This window comes from Miscanthus floridulus, chromosome 3 (genome assembly GCF_019320115.1).
Source record: "Miscanthus floridulus cultivar M001 chromosome 3, ASM1932011v1, whole genome shotgun sequence".
Classification (NCBI taxonomy): Eukaryota; Viridiplantae; Streptophyta; class Magnoliopsida; order Poales; family Poaceae; genus Miscanthus; species Miscanthus floridulus.
The window spans coordinates 125800738-125818304 of NC_089582.1; the positions used below are offsets into that span (position 1 = coordinate 125800738).

Below are 17567 nucleotides of genomic sequence, written 5' to 3' on the forward strand. Positions count from 1 at the left end.
GGGACGGACAAGACGAAGCCCGCGACCAAGGGGTCGGACGAGCCTCTCTTCAAGTGCGGCAGTGCCGCACCACGCAAAACAGAAAGAGTAATAGTAAGGTGTAGAATATTTTGGCTGTGAATCTGATGATGTATGTGGTTGTTTGAGGACTTGGTAGCACATATTAGCTTAACCGTTGTGCCCCCTTTATAGTACGGCTTTTTTTTATACTCAAGTTCAATATGTAAAAGAATTTAAACCTCATTTGAGTTTGAAGTCATCTACATTTATAATTGGGGGCTTCTCCGTTTCGTGTAGCATCCTTGAATATAAATTCCCTACTTGTCATCTCGATAAATCTCATCAATTATCTAATTACGTGGTCATTATCATCAAAATCCACTATTAAAGCTTGATTACACTTTCAGATAAGTCCACCCCACGCCGAGTTGAGGCATCCAATCATACCTATCAATATAAATGTAACTTTTTACTATCTTATTCGACCTTACTTTTTCAACGTCATCTGTTATTCTTCTATCGTCTATTATCAATATAAATGCCTTAGCTGACGGGTGCGAGTAGGTTTTCGCGACGGATTTGCTAAAAACCGATGCCGTTTTGAGACTCCGGCCAAGGCAGTTTTCCCTTGCTTCGCTGCAAATTGATCCTTAGCAATCAGAGCTATCCTCACGTGATACAAACCCAAACGTGCTAGTACTTTTAAGTGTGAGATCAAATTTACGTCAACAATGTGAAAAACAAATGGATGAACCAAAATAGACGTTAGCAAGATGCAAGCTTTCACCTGGCGATTACACTTCGATGAGCACCAAGTTGCAACTGAAGGATTCGCCAGTTCGTGGATGTGCTCAATCTGCCACAATCAAGGGATTTGTACCCGGTAATCAACGAGGAAGGACCGTATACCCAATAGCAGCTGGCGATCAACATGATTAGTGCCAACAAATTAGGGTGACCTCCATATCGTTCAAGATTCACCAAGAGTTGCGAGCACAATTGCCGTGATGTCCCTTGATTATGTTTTGCACAGAGAGAATGTTCTTGCCTGTCCTTTAAAGCTTTGAAGTACAAAGAAACAGAATATAACTGAACTCGCGAAACAATTCACCAAGCTTCAAGTATTGTCAACTGGTAAATTTGGATATGTCTACAATGTTCATGAGATGTCATACATGTATGGTGGTGGCAGTTACACCGGAAAAGGGGCAGGAAATATGTTATTCACCATGAACAGAACAAATGAAATAACAGGTGGTTGGGGCCATCTGGCTGAAATAAAGTTCTAAAGATTGCGTTATGTACACTAAAAAATATTAATTACACGCCAAATCAAACATGAAATCTCTTTTCTGAGTCACAGGGATCAAACAGAGTTAAGATCTTGCGAAACTTGGTTTTGCCACCTGCAATGATGGCAGAAACTTGTTACTTGTCATGGGTATTACTAAGCAAGCTGAAAAATATGTAACTGTGCACCAACCTTGTGAGAAGGAACCTTGCCAGCGGGCTTACGGTAGGAGCAGCCAATGGTGGCATATTAGCTAGTTTCTTGTCGCCTGCTTTTTCAGAGGGAGGTTCAGGTTTCTTAGTGAAAATTGACATCGCCGTCTCCTGAAGACCTTGCAATGAGGAATCCTTTGAGCTGCAGGGAAGGTATGGTGAGTCATTATGAGGTGAGATAACTGCACAAGGTCAATCTCTATCGATCCTGGAAACTGGTGGGGTGTGAGTGCGTGCGTGTGTGTTTGTGGTGTTGTTTGGGCTCTTGCCCTTTACTCTCTTATTAATATAATGAAGCGCAGCTCTCCTGCGTTTTCGAGAAAAAAAAAAAGGTCAATCTCTATCGTAAGATCGTGAGAGCATAGTGATGGCCGCACCTCCCTAGCTGGTGTAGCAATCTGCCAACCAGTACTTCGCATGATCCAGGTATTTCGTGTTCTAGATCCATCAAGGAATCAAGGAAAGCATGAACAGCAGGCCGATCAAACTTGTCACCAGTAGCCTACAGCATGAAAGCAATAATGTCCAAAAGTTAGAAGACATGTCCAGAGGGATGCAAAGAAAGTAAAAGATTGACTGGTACTGAATGAACACTAAAGCACTCTCATGGTATATTGGTATCTCAAAATATTAATACAGTTTCTTAGAGAGGGAAAATATGAAGGGGTCAAATTAAAATAAACATGAAAATTCTGTATGGTTTAATAAAAACAGAAAAAAAAAATCCAAAAGCCATGTTACTTTACCTCTTTCAGGGAAGGGAGTAGCAATGATGAGACTGCAGGTGGAGCTACAGAACTAGAAGCACGAGAAGCTGACTGCCCATCAGATAATTGCCGTAATTTGCGACCTTTCTGCATGTCTACATCCTCACTAGGATAAAGAACACACTTTGGTTAAAGAGAACTTCAATAATAAGGGCAGAATGTTTCTATCAATGAAATTAAACACAGGTAAAGGTAAGCTTGAAATACCTTTGAACCTCTTGACTATTTACTCCAGAAGATCTATGCTCATGTGATCCCTTTTCATGCCTGTTGATAATAGGTCTTTCTCGAGCATTTCCCTTTCTTAACCCAGCCTGCAAAGCAGCCTTTGCCTGCATTTACCACAACAACAACAACAACAACAACAACAACAAAGCCTTTAAGTCCCAAACAAGTTGGGGTAGGCTAGAGTTGAAACACAACAGAAACAATCAAGGTTCAGGCACGTGAATAGCTGTCTTCCAAGCACTCCTATCTAAGGCTAAGTCTTTGGGTATATTCCATCCTTTCAAGTCTCCTTTTATTGCCTCTACCCAAGTCAACTTCGGTCTTCCTCTGCCTCTCTTCACGTTACTATCCTGACTTAGGATTCCACTACGCACCGGTGCATCTGGAGGTCTCCGTTGCACATGTCCAAACCATCTCAACCGGTGTTGGACAAGCTTTTCTTCAATTGGCGCTACCCCTAATCTCTCACGTATATCATCGTTCCGAACTCGATCCCTTCTTGTATGCCCGCAAATCCAACGCAACATACGCATTTCCGCGACACTTAGCTGTTGAATATGTCGTCTTTTCGTAGGCCAACATTCTGCACCATACAACATAGCAGGTCTAATCGCCGTCCTATAAAACTTGCCTTTTAGCTTCTGTGGTACCCTTTTGTCACATAGGACACCAGACGCTTGCCGCCACTTCATCCACCCTGCTTTGATTCTATGGCTAACATCTTCATCAATATCCCCGTCCCTCTGTAGCATTGATCCTAAATATCGAAAGGTATCCATCCTAGGCACTACTTGACCTTCCAAACTAACATCTTCCTCCTCCCGAGTAGTAGTGCCGAAGTCACATCTCATATACTCAGTTTTAGTTCTACTAAGTCTAAAACCTTTGGACTCCAAAGTCTCCCGCCATAACTCCAGTTTCTGATTCACTCCTGTCCGGCTTTCATCAACTAGCACTACATCGTCCGCGAAAAGCATACACCAAGGGATGTCCCCTTGTATGTCCCTTGTGACCTCATTCATCATTAAAGCAAACAAATAAGGGCTCAAAGCTGACCCTTGATGTAGTCCTATCCTAATCGGAAAGTCATCTGTGTCTCCATCACTTGTTCGAACTCTAGTCACAACATTGTTGTACATGTCCTTAATGAGCCCGACGTACTTTGTTGGGACTTTATGTTTGTCCAAAGCCCACCACATAACATTCCTTGGTATTTTATCATAAGCCTTCTCCAAGTCAATAAAAACCATGTGTAGGTCCTTCTTCTTCTCCCTATACCGCTCCATAACTTGTCTTATTAAGAAAATTGCCTCCATGGTTGACCTTCCGGGCATGAAACCAAATTGGTTCATAGAGACCCGCGTTATTGCTCTCAAGCGATGCTCGATAACTCTCTCCCATAGCTTCATAGTATGGCTCATCAACTTAATTCCCCGGTAATTTGTACAACTTTGAATATCTCCTTTATTCTTGTAGATCGGTACCAATATACTTCTCCTCCACTCATCAGGCATCTTGTTCGATCGAAAAATATGGTTGAACAACTTGGTCAACCATACTACAGCTATGTCCCCGAGGCATCTCCACACCTCGATTGGGATACCATCCGGTCCCATCGCCTTACCTCCTTTCATCCTTTTCAACGCCTCTCTGACCTCAGATTCTTGGATTCTCCGCACAAAGCGCCTATTGGTGTCATCAAAAGAGTCATCCAACTGAAAGGTTGTGTCCATATTCTCACCATTGAACAATTTGTCAAAATACTCTTGCCATCGATGTCGGATCTCATCCTCCTTTACCAAGAGATGCTCCCTTTCATCCTTAATGCACTTAACTTGGTTGAAGTCCCGTGTCTTTCTCTCACGAACCCTAGCCATCCTATAAATGTCCTTCTCTCCTTCCTTCGTACTCAAATGTTGGTAAAGATCCTCGTATGCTCTACCCTTTGCCACACTTACAGCTCGCTTTGCAGTCTTCTTAGCCACCTTGTATTTCTCTATGTTGTCCACACTCCTGTCATGATACAAGCGTCTATAACATTCTTTCTTCTCCTTAATAGCCATTTGGACTTCCTCGTTCCACCACCAAGTATCTTTAGCCTCGCGTCCCCTTCCTTTGGTTACTCCACACACCTCTGAGGCTACCTTCCGAATGTTGGTTGCCATCTTGTCCCACATATTGTTTATGTCGTCTTCTTCCTTCCAAGAGCCCTCTTTGATAACCCTTTCCCTAAATACCTCTGACGTCTCCCCTTTCAGTTTCCACCACTTTGTTCTTTCAATCTTAGCTTGTTTATCCCTACGGGCACGCACCTGAAAACGAAAATCTGCCACCAAAAGCTTATGTTGAGAAACAACACACTCCCCTGGTATCACCTTGCAATCCAAGCATGCTCGTTTGTCCTTTCTTCTTGCGAGGACAAAGTCAATCTGACTACAGTGTTGTCCGCTACTGAAGGTCACTAGATGAGATTCTCTCTTTCTAAAGAAAGTGTTGGCTATCATCAGGTCAAAAGCTACCGCGAAGTCCAGAACTTCCTCCCCCTCCTGATTCCTACTACCATACCCAAAACCTCCATGAACTGCCTCGAAACCTGCGCTTGTAGTACCTACATGTCCATTAAGATCTCCTCCTATAAAAAGCTTCTCACTACTAGGTATAGCTCTAACCAGGCCATCTAAGTCTTCCCAGAACTGTCTCTTAGCACTCTCGTCGAGGCCTACTTGGGGGGCATACGCACTAATTACGTTCAAGACCATATCACCAACGACAAGCTTGACTAAGATAATCCTATCTCCTTGCCTTCTCACTCCCACCACACCATTCTTGAGGCTCTTATCAATCAAAACTCCTACTCCATTTCTATTCGCGACTGTCCCTGTGTACCAAAGCTTGAAACCTGTATTGTCCACCTCCTTCGCCTTCTGACCCTTCCATTTAGTCTCTTGAACGCATAATATATTTACACGCCTCCTAGTTGCGGTATCAACTAATTCTCTTAACTTACCTGTAAGTGACCCTACATTCCAACTACCTAAACGGATCCTAGTTGGTTCGACTAGCTTCCTTACCCTTCGCACCCGTCGACTCTGATGCGAAGACCCTTGCTCATTTTTCACTACACCCGGGCGCCGATGTAGCGCGCCACTAAGGAAGCGACGACCCGATCCTTGGTTACTTGACACCATGCCCAGATCACGACACGGCGCGTCACGGGGGTGACGACCCGGCCCTTGCCCATTTAACACCATACCCGGGTTCCGATATGGCGCGTCGCTAAGAGGGTTACGCCCCAACGATTATAACTATGCATTATAACTATGCATTGATTAATAACCACAAACAAAAAATTGCCAACAAAATTGTTAATGTGCATCACCTCTGCAAGGTTAATGGAACTATCCTCAAGAGAAGTATTTGATGCCTTTTCTTGCATCCCCAGCCTTGACCTTGAAGATCGTGGAGTTTCTGGGTCTTCATTTTGGGTCCGAACAACTGTCCCACTATTAGACATATCTTCATATGAGGAGAATCTGCTGGGAGGCTAACAAGTAAGATGTGTCAGCTGCTGCTGCTCACTTCTATCCTTGTCTTGTCTTACATAGACAGTAAGGTTGTTAATCTTAAAAATAGAAAAAATGATGTTTGTAAGTTACCTTGGCACTGTGGTTGCTAGCTGTTGAGTACAACTGAGATGCTCTTGGTGAGCGTAACACAACAGTTCCTGACCCACTTACAGACTGATCATTCTGGCAAAGAATTATAGTTAGTGAAATCATCACGATTTAACCAAGTTGCATGTCAAATGCCAAAATATTACATCATCAGTAGAACTTTCTACTCTCCCCCGTTCGCTCTGAGTATCTCTCTGAGAGAGAGAATCTTCAGATCCAGTCCATGATGACTTCCACTGATTTTCTCGATCAGTTGTACGTATTGGTGCTTTTGGACTTTGAGGCATATCAGATCTACCATCCTTGGTGGAGGCGATTTGAGGAAGCCTTGTAACAACTCGGACAGTTCCTGTGCCCTCTGATCTATCAGGAAAATCCCTGACTGTAGCTTTCCTAACTGTTCCTTGACTACAATAGGAAAAAAAAGAATCAGGTATGTGAAGACAGACCAAAGTTTGCTTAATGTTGACTTAATATACCTCAAAGACGGAGCTGTATCTTTTGTCCTATTGACCTTGATAGTGCCTGTACCAAAATCCTCTTCTTCATCATGTGTTTGCCCATTTTGTGTGTCATCCATGCTTTTTCCTGCAAATCTTGGCCGCTCTCTAACCAATAACAGTAATAGAAAGCACACAGAGTGAATGAGATAAACATTCAAGTGCATCCATTTACTCAATTTTCACTGAGAAGAAAGAATAACCCAAACCTTATTCGCTCCAAAAGCTTTGGAGTCTTTCGGGCATTTTTTATGAAACGATGCTTAAGAAGCTCCTTGGCACTAGGCCTCTGAGAGAAAGTGAAAGAGAGCAATAGAGCATTCAGCAAAAGTAAGGCAAAACAACAAACTTAAATGTCATTCAAGCCTACATATAAAAATTCTGTTTTAGAACATATATGCGAAGGCCATAATCATGCCTAATTAAGCTAGGTAGTTGGGCAGGTGTTGTGGTTTAGGTCGTTTGGCAGTGACCCAAGACCTAGTTTAGCTAGAAGGTTTGCACACAGTGAGTTTTAGTTTTTACCGAGTTGCCAGTTTTCCCTACTTAACTGAGTGATGTACAGTTTTCCTGTTTCCCTCAATAGAGTAATTTCTAATTGAAACGGCAGTGCTCCTGCCTTGAGTTCCAAAAATAATAATATTTTTACCTCTGCTGGATTCTTCTTTAAACATAGTGACACAAACTCTTTCATTGGTTTCGAGAAATGCTCATCAAGCTGCATATTAAAACAAATCATTTATCTTCTTGCATAGAAATGCATACTGGTACTTTTGGTAAGTTACTGAAAATTAATCAAATTACCTGTGGAGGATTTTCACGAGGTATCATGAAAAGAACTCTCATGGGATGAATATCTGCCAAAGGGGGTTCACCTTTAGCCATTTCAATAGCAGTGATACCTAAAGACCAGATATCTGCCTGCACTGAAACACAGTCTTGTCTATAAAAGCTCAATACTAATAAGTTTGTTTAGCAAATGCACAAGTACCTTCTCATTGTACCCTTCAGAATTTTGAATAACCTCAGGTGCCATCCAAAAGGGAGTTCCAACAAATGTCTGAACAGTTTGACATCATTAGCAGCAGACCAGCAGTACAAAGGCTCACTCTTTAATCAATGTAAATTTTCAAAGAGAATATTTCACCATAAAATTCAAACAATGAGTGCATGCTTTTCCTGAAGCTAAGTGTTAAAATGCTAAAATATCAACATAACAGATAAGGCCTTCCATATAGAGCAATCAACTGATACAAACAAGCATGCTTACAAATAAAACTTTGAACAATCCACTACTTTCCTCCCTTCCCTGCACTCTTTACGTAACAAAAAAAAACAACTCAACATGATGCCCAAGCATAATCAAGGCTTCAAATCTGCTAAACCGATTCCCCACTACCCAGAACAAACATGAATGCATATATTACCTAGTGTGGCACTCTACCGCTCACCAGATGGTAGCATGACTCATAGCAGCATTCTCACAAAGTCACACTAATGCTCTGAAACAGTAATCAGATTATTTTGGATTTATGATACAAAACAAAGAGCTATGTACCATGAACCACATACACCCTCAAGCCACATGCGACCATCACATGATGAAGTTGTAAACACCAGTGTAAGCAGCAATCATAAACAGGTCAAACCACATTTGGGCATTTTGCTCCGTGATAAGGCACTTTAAGAAAAATCAACAATGATTCAACTATCTTGTAGATGGACATAACATTTCAACAGTACTTAGAAGAGGAAAACAATATGTAAGGGACTCATATACAATCCACCAGGTTACATTAAGGAAAGAGAGTGTTTTTTTTTCTTTTGCCAGAGCCAGGCTATTGTGGTCAGCTCCACTAACATACTTGCAAACAGTATATTTATATAGGATTTACTAAATGTTATAGGAGCATCTGACCACGATAAGAACACATAGCTCCACCCCTGATTAGTTGGTTGGTTCATAGCAAATGGCTGGTTAATTTCCTGAAAACAGTACTTTGACCTACTTGGCTGGGTACCCTTAGAAGGCTGCACTCATTACCAAACACCAATATATCCAAATTGTCACCAATTTTAAATTTCTCAATGGATGCAATCTGCAATTAAAATACAGCCACCCAACATGCTTCCAAGGATAAACTAATAATTATACATTCCCCAAAAAAAAAATTATACAAGAAGTCCATTGACTATGAAGAAGGTATATCTAATTTACGTATATGAAAAGCAATTGGTGAGACTCAAGGGCCAAGGGACCACCGTAATACTAATATTGCATGGCCAATTGTAACAGTGTAGATTTTTACTAAATCTATAATAGCGGTGTAGAAAACACAGATGCCTTTTCAGCCATAGATATTAGAGCTATATACAGAATAAAAATGTATTTTTCAAATCTACACATGCAGTTGCACAGGTTACTCTTAGTTTTACAACGGAAGTCATAATGTTTAAACAATGCTTGACAAGAACATGCTCCATTTGAGCTGAAAAAGATCGCATATCAATGTTTACTAGCACAGCACATATATGGCAAACACAACCATCAAATTTTGTTTTTAACAGAGACAAGACTGACAGTTTAGTTGTGGTTGTGTGAAAACGACAGCTAAGTGTGAGATAATCTGCTGCTCCCCCTCTCTTTGCTTTTGCTGCAGCAGGGTTGGCACGGTCAGCTCTGCTGTTTGAGGTATGGCAATAGGCCATGACCTCTAGTACTAGTTTGTACAATAGTTAGTAGACGCATACATCAGCCATGGTAGTAGTTGGGGCTGATCTCAGCCATGTATTAGCTAGTACAAGTAGTTGGAGTACCCTCCATACTCTAGTGTACCTTATAGAGGTACTAGTGCTGTATATATTCAGAGCAAAGGCAATGGAAGAAACCAGTTCAGTTGCCACACTTTCAGAGTTGCAGAGCTGGTGCTCGTGCTGTGTGTCTGTGTGGGACTGTGGGTGTTGGTGAGGTGATGATACTCACCTGTGCAGGGAGATCGAGGGCCAACACTAAGCAGTTTATCTAGAATAAATAACATTGATTTACCCCAAGAATTTGCCAGTAGAGGTGTAGTTGAGGGCTTAATAGGTTCCCAATGCATGTTCAGAAAGCCAGAGACACTAAGCAACCTGACATAACAGAAGAATGGTTAAGGCTGTACCTTTCTCCTAGACATTGTTTTAGTCAGCTGTGCAGAAACACCAAAGTCCGCAACCTATGGAATACACATAGTAACAGCATACATATTATGAACTAGAAATTGACAATAGATGTACCACGATGGAAAGCATTCCAAAATGCAGAATCTTCCAGTCATAAAAGTTATACCTTCACATCTCCGCTTTCAGTGAGGAGGATATTTGCCGCTGCAAAATATCAAACAATGCTTTCTCTTCAATATTTATCATACTTGGCATTACAACTTTCAAGACAAGAAAAAAATGACACTAATGACAACATATCCCGATAATTATTCCTTGCACGACAATAGGATTATCTGTATTTGTGAAATCCTCCACATAACTGTATCTGTGGAAGAGCATTACCAACTGTCCATCACCAAAGTACCAAACATGTAGATTTGTGAATAGGGTGCTTTGGTGAGGGTTTTGCTCTCTCTTCACGTCCACCAGCACCTCTAAGATTTCAAATCTATCCAGGCTCATGCTACTACCAACAGCAAAAACAATTCTTCACCCACCCTTTCAGCATATTAAGTATTAGCCCAACCAAGTACAAAGTGAATAACAAATAAGATCCAAACTTTTTATACAACCAAGGAATTCGAAGGGAACAATTAATAAAGGTCAAGAAATCTTATTGTATTGTATCATAAAGTAATCATCAACTAACTTGATAATAGAAAGTATCATATATGATCTACACATCCCAAGGTGGGATGGCAGCAGCTAGTTGATTAGGGTAGTTCAAATGAATTGGATAGGTTTCCTGAATGGTATTTGCAATGCAAGAGTAATATCTATCAACCACTAACAAGCTACTTTTTTCATAGAAACATGTTCCACAAGAAAGACTGTGTGTTATAGTTAAATAAACTGCTATTGCACTATTGGTTCTTACAGAATAGAGGAGTGCCACCCTTATCAAGAAGCCTCCTGTCAGTTTTTGGATTCCTCTTATTAGACAGTCAAACAGGAGAGCATAGGCAGACACTTATATAAACCACTTAACAATTATGAGTCTGTTATTGAAGGTACAATACACCACTTGTTCCTGCAGTTACTATTCAATTGAAAGACTTGAGTTTCTCCAATTAGCTAACCATCAAGGGATTACCAAGACCAACTGGAAAGATCCATTAAGACATATATAATACATTTTGCAACAAGGGGTTACATCCTGTTCGTGATAAGGCAAGTCAAGCTGGAAAATTTATCCACTACCACCTAAAGTAAGCAAAGTTTATTGGAAGAATTATTCCAATTTACAACCTCATAAGAAAGATTAATGAGGTTTGGATAGTTCGATTACTATTGGGTCAGTAATTGTTCCAAATAGTTGCGGGCATTCACAAGAAACATCTGAATAAGAAAGGGAAAGGGGGAGAAGTAAAACCTTTAATATCACGGTGAATTTTTCCTTCAGAATGTAGATATTCAATTGCGTGTAACAAGTCCCTCAGAATGCATGAAATAGACATTTCATCCAGAGGAGGGCCAGCTTGAAGCTGCACATGGAAATGAAGGAACAACATCAATTACCAACAAGTAGTTTATAATGGTGCTTGACAAATGATGATGGAATGGAGCACTAACTTCACTGTTATCTGCATTGTATTAAACATTATGTGGATCAACTGACAAAGGATATAGAAAACATACAAGGTCAGCAACAGAACCACCAGCCATGTATTCCATTACTATCCACAATTTAGTCTGGTGAAGATAAGAACCGTAATAATCAGTAATATATGGGCACCGGCATTGTGACAAAACAGATATTTCCTGCGACAGGAAATAAAGCCTTTTAGGAACTTGACATATCAACCAGGTAAGTTTTTTTTTTTTACACACTGGACACCAGGTAAGTTGATCTATGACAGCCTAGCATACAATATAGAGCACAAGTGAAACCACAACCTTTTGGATGTCTTCAATGTCATCCTCACTGCAATGGAATCGGTTGAAAAGAAATTAACTTGGTTAAATTCTTGGCGGAAGAAATTCAGAAAAAAAAAACAGAATGTAGAACGAGAATGTGTTAAATTAATTAAGTATTTTGTGAGGGAAAATTAGTGACAGTGTAAAACAAAACAAAAAAACTAATAACTAATATGTTCAAAATAAGAAGTTATGGTAAAATTCATGTTAGGGACTCACGCTTCTTCCAGATCAATGACTTTTATAGCAACCTCTTTATTCAATTCCTTGTCAAACCTACAAAAAAAATAACACGGGATATTGAGCAAGCATTGAGATTCAGCATAAAATATGAGGCAACAGAAATAATATAAGTACAACTCACGGGAAAATTTTAAGTGAAGCAAATGCCTACCGACGAGGGAAATAAAGAAATCAGGCAAATATAATGTCATCCTCCATGTAAATAGCATGCCAACTTCTAGTGCGCTATATGTTAAGTAACAATACAGGTATTTTGGGGAATGATACAAGTACATAGCAGAACTTTTCATTTCACATACTGATTGTTTTCTAGTCCAAAGGGAAGACTCTTTTACAGAGAAATAGCAAATGGAAGTTATCTGGGTTGTGAATTACAAACAAATTCTGAACCAATATGTTTTTTAGAACACAAAAAGCTCATGATCCTTGAAGTTTCGAGGAAAAGCATCCAGTAACAGCCTACCCTCACTTAAGTGCCTCACATCATAAAGTGTTTATCTTCTACATGAACAAAATAATTAGAGCTTCAGCATTGTTGGCAGACATGTTCCTCACAAGAACAGAATTTCACAATAGATCAGAGACAGACCATCACTATATAGAATACAAATCGGGTATCTTGTGAACAATGTTTAAAGGTTAATCATGTAGCCTCCTAGGCATCACCTAGGTGCTAGACGCCACGCTCCCGCCTAGCACCAAAGTTGCTACATAGCCCACCTCCTAATGGTGCCACCTGCTTGTCACTTTTTAGAGCAAAGAGCCATCCAATAGTAGTACCACCCAATAACAAAAATAAATTTGCATAGATGCAGTGCAGACTCATCTTGGTTAGCCACTGTATCAACCTGATTATACTGCTTGTTCCCTCAAATCCCACGCTGAGCAAACAAACTGCATCATTTTCCCCCCGGATCGATGAAACCACCAATGGCACGGAACAACTCGAACAAGCAGATGGATAACATCACAGACGCTACCATGCTGGCCACTCGATCAACTAATTACCAACACTCGACGCACGAATTACCCGCTGGACCCAGCCCCACCTCCAGCCCCCACGCCCAAATCAACAATGCCGCTCGACTCGAAGCTAGACTAACGGCTCAATCAAGCGTGGCCGCCGCCTGCCTTGCATGAGCTCAAAATCCGCGCGAGGCAATAAGAGGTAAGGGAAATTTGGGGACTGCCCAACAGGTGTGGGGCAGTGGGGGCGCCATCCGTACCCTTTGTAGACGTCGCCGAAGGAGCCGCGGCCGATGAGGTCGCGGCTGCTGAACCGCGCCTCGATGGCGGCCGCCATCGATGCTGAATCCGACATCCTTCGTCACCCCCGAGATCCCGCCGCGCTAGGATTTTGGAGGTCAGAGATCGTTGCTGGGTTCGCTCGCCGTCTTCCTCCCGCCTCTAGGGTTTGGATTGGCGGCGGTGCTCGTCTCGCGCTACACACTGCTCCCGGCTCCGCTCATTTCGAGAGGTCGCGAGATTTGTCGTTGGTTGGTACCTGGTTTGTGTCTGTTCGTCCGGGAGATGGAGATGGTGGGGCCGCGTAGGAGGGGCTGGAGCCTGGAGGTAGATTAGGGAGGTCAGGATGTCGTGTGACTGAGACCTGCTGTGACAAAGAGCGACGGAATAAACGATATTCATTTTTTTAAAATTTGACTAAACGTATTTATATTTATAATGTACAGTACTATACTAAGTATCATTAGATTAGACATGAGTATATTTTCACAATAACCTTATTTGACGATACGAATGTTGATACTATTTTCTATATCTCTAGTTAAACTTAAAAAAAAATCTCGAGAAACGAGATGTAGATTTATTTTGGATAGAGAGAGTAGTCCACAGCTCGATCAAATATGGTTTTTTAGCCTTTTTAAAGAAATGTTTTTAAGAACATTTTGCTGCTTCGCCAATCGCCACCCCAACTTCCCAATCTGTTGCAGCCCTATGATAAATCCAAAATTCCCTCCATTTCTCCCCATTTAACACAAGTGATGTGCTCCTAGTCTTAGGTAGAAGGAAGCTACGTGAACCATTGTACCTTCGAACCGTATGATAAATTCATAATAAACTTCTTTGCAAACTACATTTCATAAAATTTTGCAAAACGGTCTACGCTAGGTTGTTGGTACCCTGCATCTTAAGTGCCGTCCACAAAGACACTCGTTCTAGTGAAAAAATTTGAAGTCGTCTCGTTCACAAGCACATTGTGTACAAACAGAACACACGCTATGCAAACCCCGATCCTGAAAAGGATTTGGTACCTTCTCGGCAAAGGAACTTCTTCATTGCCAGAGCCTCGTAAAGTCTCGTCACTACCTAGCACAAGATCTTCAATGATGTAATTCTACACCGCCTGACCGACTTGGGAATTACCGATCAGATAGGTAATATTGGCCCTGTTTGTTTCTGTTTATCTCACGATGGCATGCTGTGATTGTGATTTTGTCGACCGCCCATAAGAACAAAAATGGAGAAATGAATTACACCGCCGATTCCCAATACCGCGACCGCGGAACCACGATTGGGATATCGTTGTTCCACACAGGGCCATCACCTTCTTTTCAGGAAACTTGTTCTGAAAGAGGACTCCTCACCGTTGGACTAGATGTCGAGCACATATCTGCACTCTTTATTCTAGATCCAGACTTTTCTCGAGACGATAAACCATGGGAGCCGAATGACCCTACACCCGAAGACATCTATACGCCCGCACATAATTAATAAAAAGCACAATTCGTAAAATACCAAAGATAAGGGCAATAAAAACTATCTTTGTCGAATTTGTAGAAATCTGATGCTCGCGAATGAGTTGCTGGCAACAAGCATCGAAAACAAGCGCACCACCAACACACTTCAAAGCACAATGAGAAGAGCAACCGGCGTGGTTGGAGCTCCTCGGTAGCACCCAAGCAAGCTATGTTGGAATCCCCATGGAGACGAATTTCTGGGCTAGGTCAAAAAAAAAAAAAAGGTAGAGGGCTCCTATGCCGACGGTTCAAAACGAGAAAGGAGAGTGATGGTGGGAGATATGCTCAAACGATATAGGAGGGACAATTTGGTCTGGAAGATATTTTTTTTTGTTAGATTTAATGCAAGCTTGACCCATATTTTATTTAATAATTAAATCAAATAAATTCTAAGGTCATATTAGATGCTAGGTGCAATAAAGTGGTGCATTAAATGTAGTTGATGGTTGAACTTTGTAACGGTCATAGTTATGACTACGCTTACTAGTAACTTCTATTGTTATGGTTGTAGTTACTAGTAACCTCATGTTTATGGCAGAGGTTACTAGTAATTCATGAGCATTTCATGACGTCCAGGTTCATCCTCTCTACACTTCACCTTCCACCTTCCACGACTATAAAAAAGGTGTGCTCGCCTTCAACATTCAGCACCATCGTTCTTCTGTTGAGTTGCTCCCGAGTATCTCCGTCTCAATCCTCTGTGCGTACAGAGAGTTGGGAGAGCAGGCCTTTGAAACCGCTGTCAGCATCTGTGACACCTGCTCGGGTGTGCGGACGATCAGATTTTTGGGGAGCGTCTCCACGACTGCTCGCTTCTTCCTGGTGACTCTGACGTCTTCTTCTTCTTTTTCCTCGGATCGTCTACTTCCCGGTGGACGTTCGAAGGACTGCACTGCGAACATCATCCTGCATGAACTGTGGTTCACGACATCGAGCAACGCACTATGTCGACTAGTGCGCGTGGAGCCACCGGTGCCTTGAGCATGAGTCCCTCCGCTGGGTATAATTCTATCCTTGAATTTGATAAATTTAATATCATGTTTTTCGCCATGATCAATATGATGTTCGTGTTCATATTTGTTACATCTACGAGTAGTATATTTACACACGTGCACATACATGTTGCCATAAATTTGCTATGGTATTTCTGGATTATATTTAACTTGAAAATACCTAAATTCCTAACAATTTTGGTACTACGGATAATGTTCTCATGGAATGAAAAGGAGAGTGATCGTAAGAATTATTTACTTAAGTTACATGACAACATCGCACAATCTAAACATAGAAATTTATATTCTTCTATTGCCTACATGTAATTATAAAAGAATCCAATAATAACGAATTTTCATGTTCAATACAGTGCTATTATTTGTTTTCAAATTATAGTACACTTTAGTTTTTTTTTCTAAGTTAAACTTTTTAACTTTGATCTAGTTTATAGAAATACTCTCTAACATTTACAAAATCAAAATCAAATTTGTTTTATTAAATTATCCACTAAAAACTAATTTTATTAAATTCTCCAAGAAATATGTTTTGATACTACGTTTATTTGAACTTAATTTTTTGAAAAAAACAGTCAAAACTAGAAAGTTTGACTAAGAGTTAAACTAAACAATTAAGAATGGAGGGTGGAGAACACAAGAACGTTTGCTATTGCTACGAGTATTAATTGTTTCACGAAAAATTCTACAAAAATATTATACACTAGACTCTAGGCAAATGAAAATCTTTATACCCTGGTTTCAAAAAAAAATCTTATATACCCTAGACTCTCGGTAGAGGGGCGTGTATTTCAATATAGGGCGAACTGAATATAAGGACGGCGCCAATGCATTTGCCAAATGAAAGATTAGAAATCCAAACATGTACTCCTTAACTCTTTGCATCACGGGGTGGGAGTGGGACTTGGGGCTTGGGACCTAGGGGCGGTGCATCCAGCTAGCCAATCACACGGTGCGAAACAGAAATTGAATCAGATGGTGGTAGTCGTTCCAAAAAAAAAGGCTGAGGCTGTGTTTGGATATCGATATTGGAGGGCTTGCTATTGAATTGGTTCCAATACCAAATCAGCTATGACATTGCATTGGGCTACAATTCAATTCTATTGTTTGGATGGCTATTGCATTGACTTTTGGAATCCTCTGAAGCATCCAATTTGATTTCCTGTTTGGATGCACGCAACCATGGAATTGAAAAAAGAAGGGAGCGGCGGCGCGCCTCGCCGAGGGCAGGGAGGACCGGCATGCCTCGCTGGCGGAGGAGGCAAGGGATGGCAGTGCCGCTCGCCGGTGGAGGATGCAGGGAGTGGCGGCGCTGCTCGCTGATGGAGGAGGCAGGGGAGGGCGGCACGGCTTGTTGGTGCTTGTTGGTGGATGAGGCAGGGGAGGGCGGCGTTGCTCGCTGGCGGAAGAGCTTGGGCTGAGGTCGACGGAGGCCATGGCGGGGAGGAGCTCAGGCGGAGGTCGGCGCCGGCCATGAAGGGGAGGAGCTCGGGTGAAGGTCGGCACCAGCCATGGCGGGGAGGAGCTCGCGCGGAGGAGGCCATGGCGTGGAGGAGTCCAGCAGTGGCCATGTCAGGGAGGAGCTCAGGCGGAGAAGCCCATGTCATGGAGGAGTCCGGCGCGCGGCAATGACGGGGCGGATCTGGTCCCCCTCGGCGGCGGCCATGGCAGGAAGCAGCCCAGCCGCATCCATGGTGGTAGCTCGGGCAGAGATGGAGGATGAGCAGCCACCAGAGGAGCCGCTTGGTTCGCTGGCATCGGAGAC

At 41.9% G+C, this 17567-nt stretch overlaps 1 protein-coding gene across 1 annotated transcript; it reads right to left on the reverse strand.

Annotated features, from left to right (window-relative positions):
* Positions 1–1090: 1090 nt before the first annotated feature.
* Positions 1091–13599, reverse strand: LOC136542355 (uncharacterized). Its single transcript, XM_066534746.1, has 20 exons — positions 13263–13599; positions 12013–12069; positions 11773–11800; positions 11515–11637; positions 11249–11360; positions 10001–10038; positions 9834–9887; positions 7664–7732; positions 7477–7593; positions 7322–7390; positions 6882–6961; positions 6652–6780; positions 6319–6580; positions 6155–6247; positions 5878–6042; positions 2478–2602; positions 2250–2376; positions 1881–2005; positions 1484–1645; positions 1091–1406 (listed from the first exon to the last, which is right to left on the reverse strand). The coding sequence occupies exons 1-20, from the start codon at positions 13355–13357 to the stop codon at positions 1367–1369; spliced, it is 2070 nt and encodes a 689-aa protein (XP_066390843.1). The 5' UTR covers positions 13358–13599; the 3' UTR covers positions 1091–1366.
* Positions 13600–17567: the final 3968 nt, after the last annotated feature.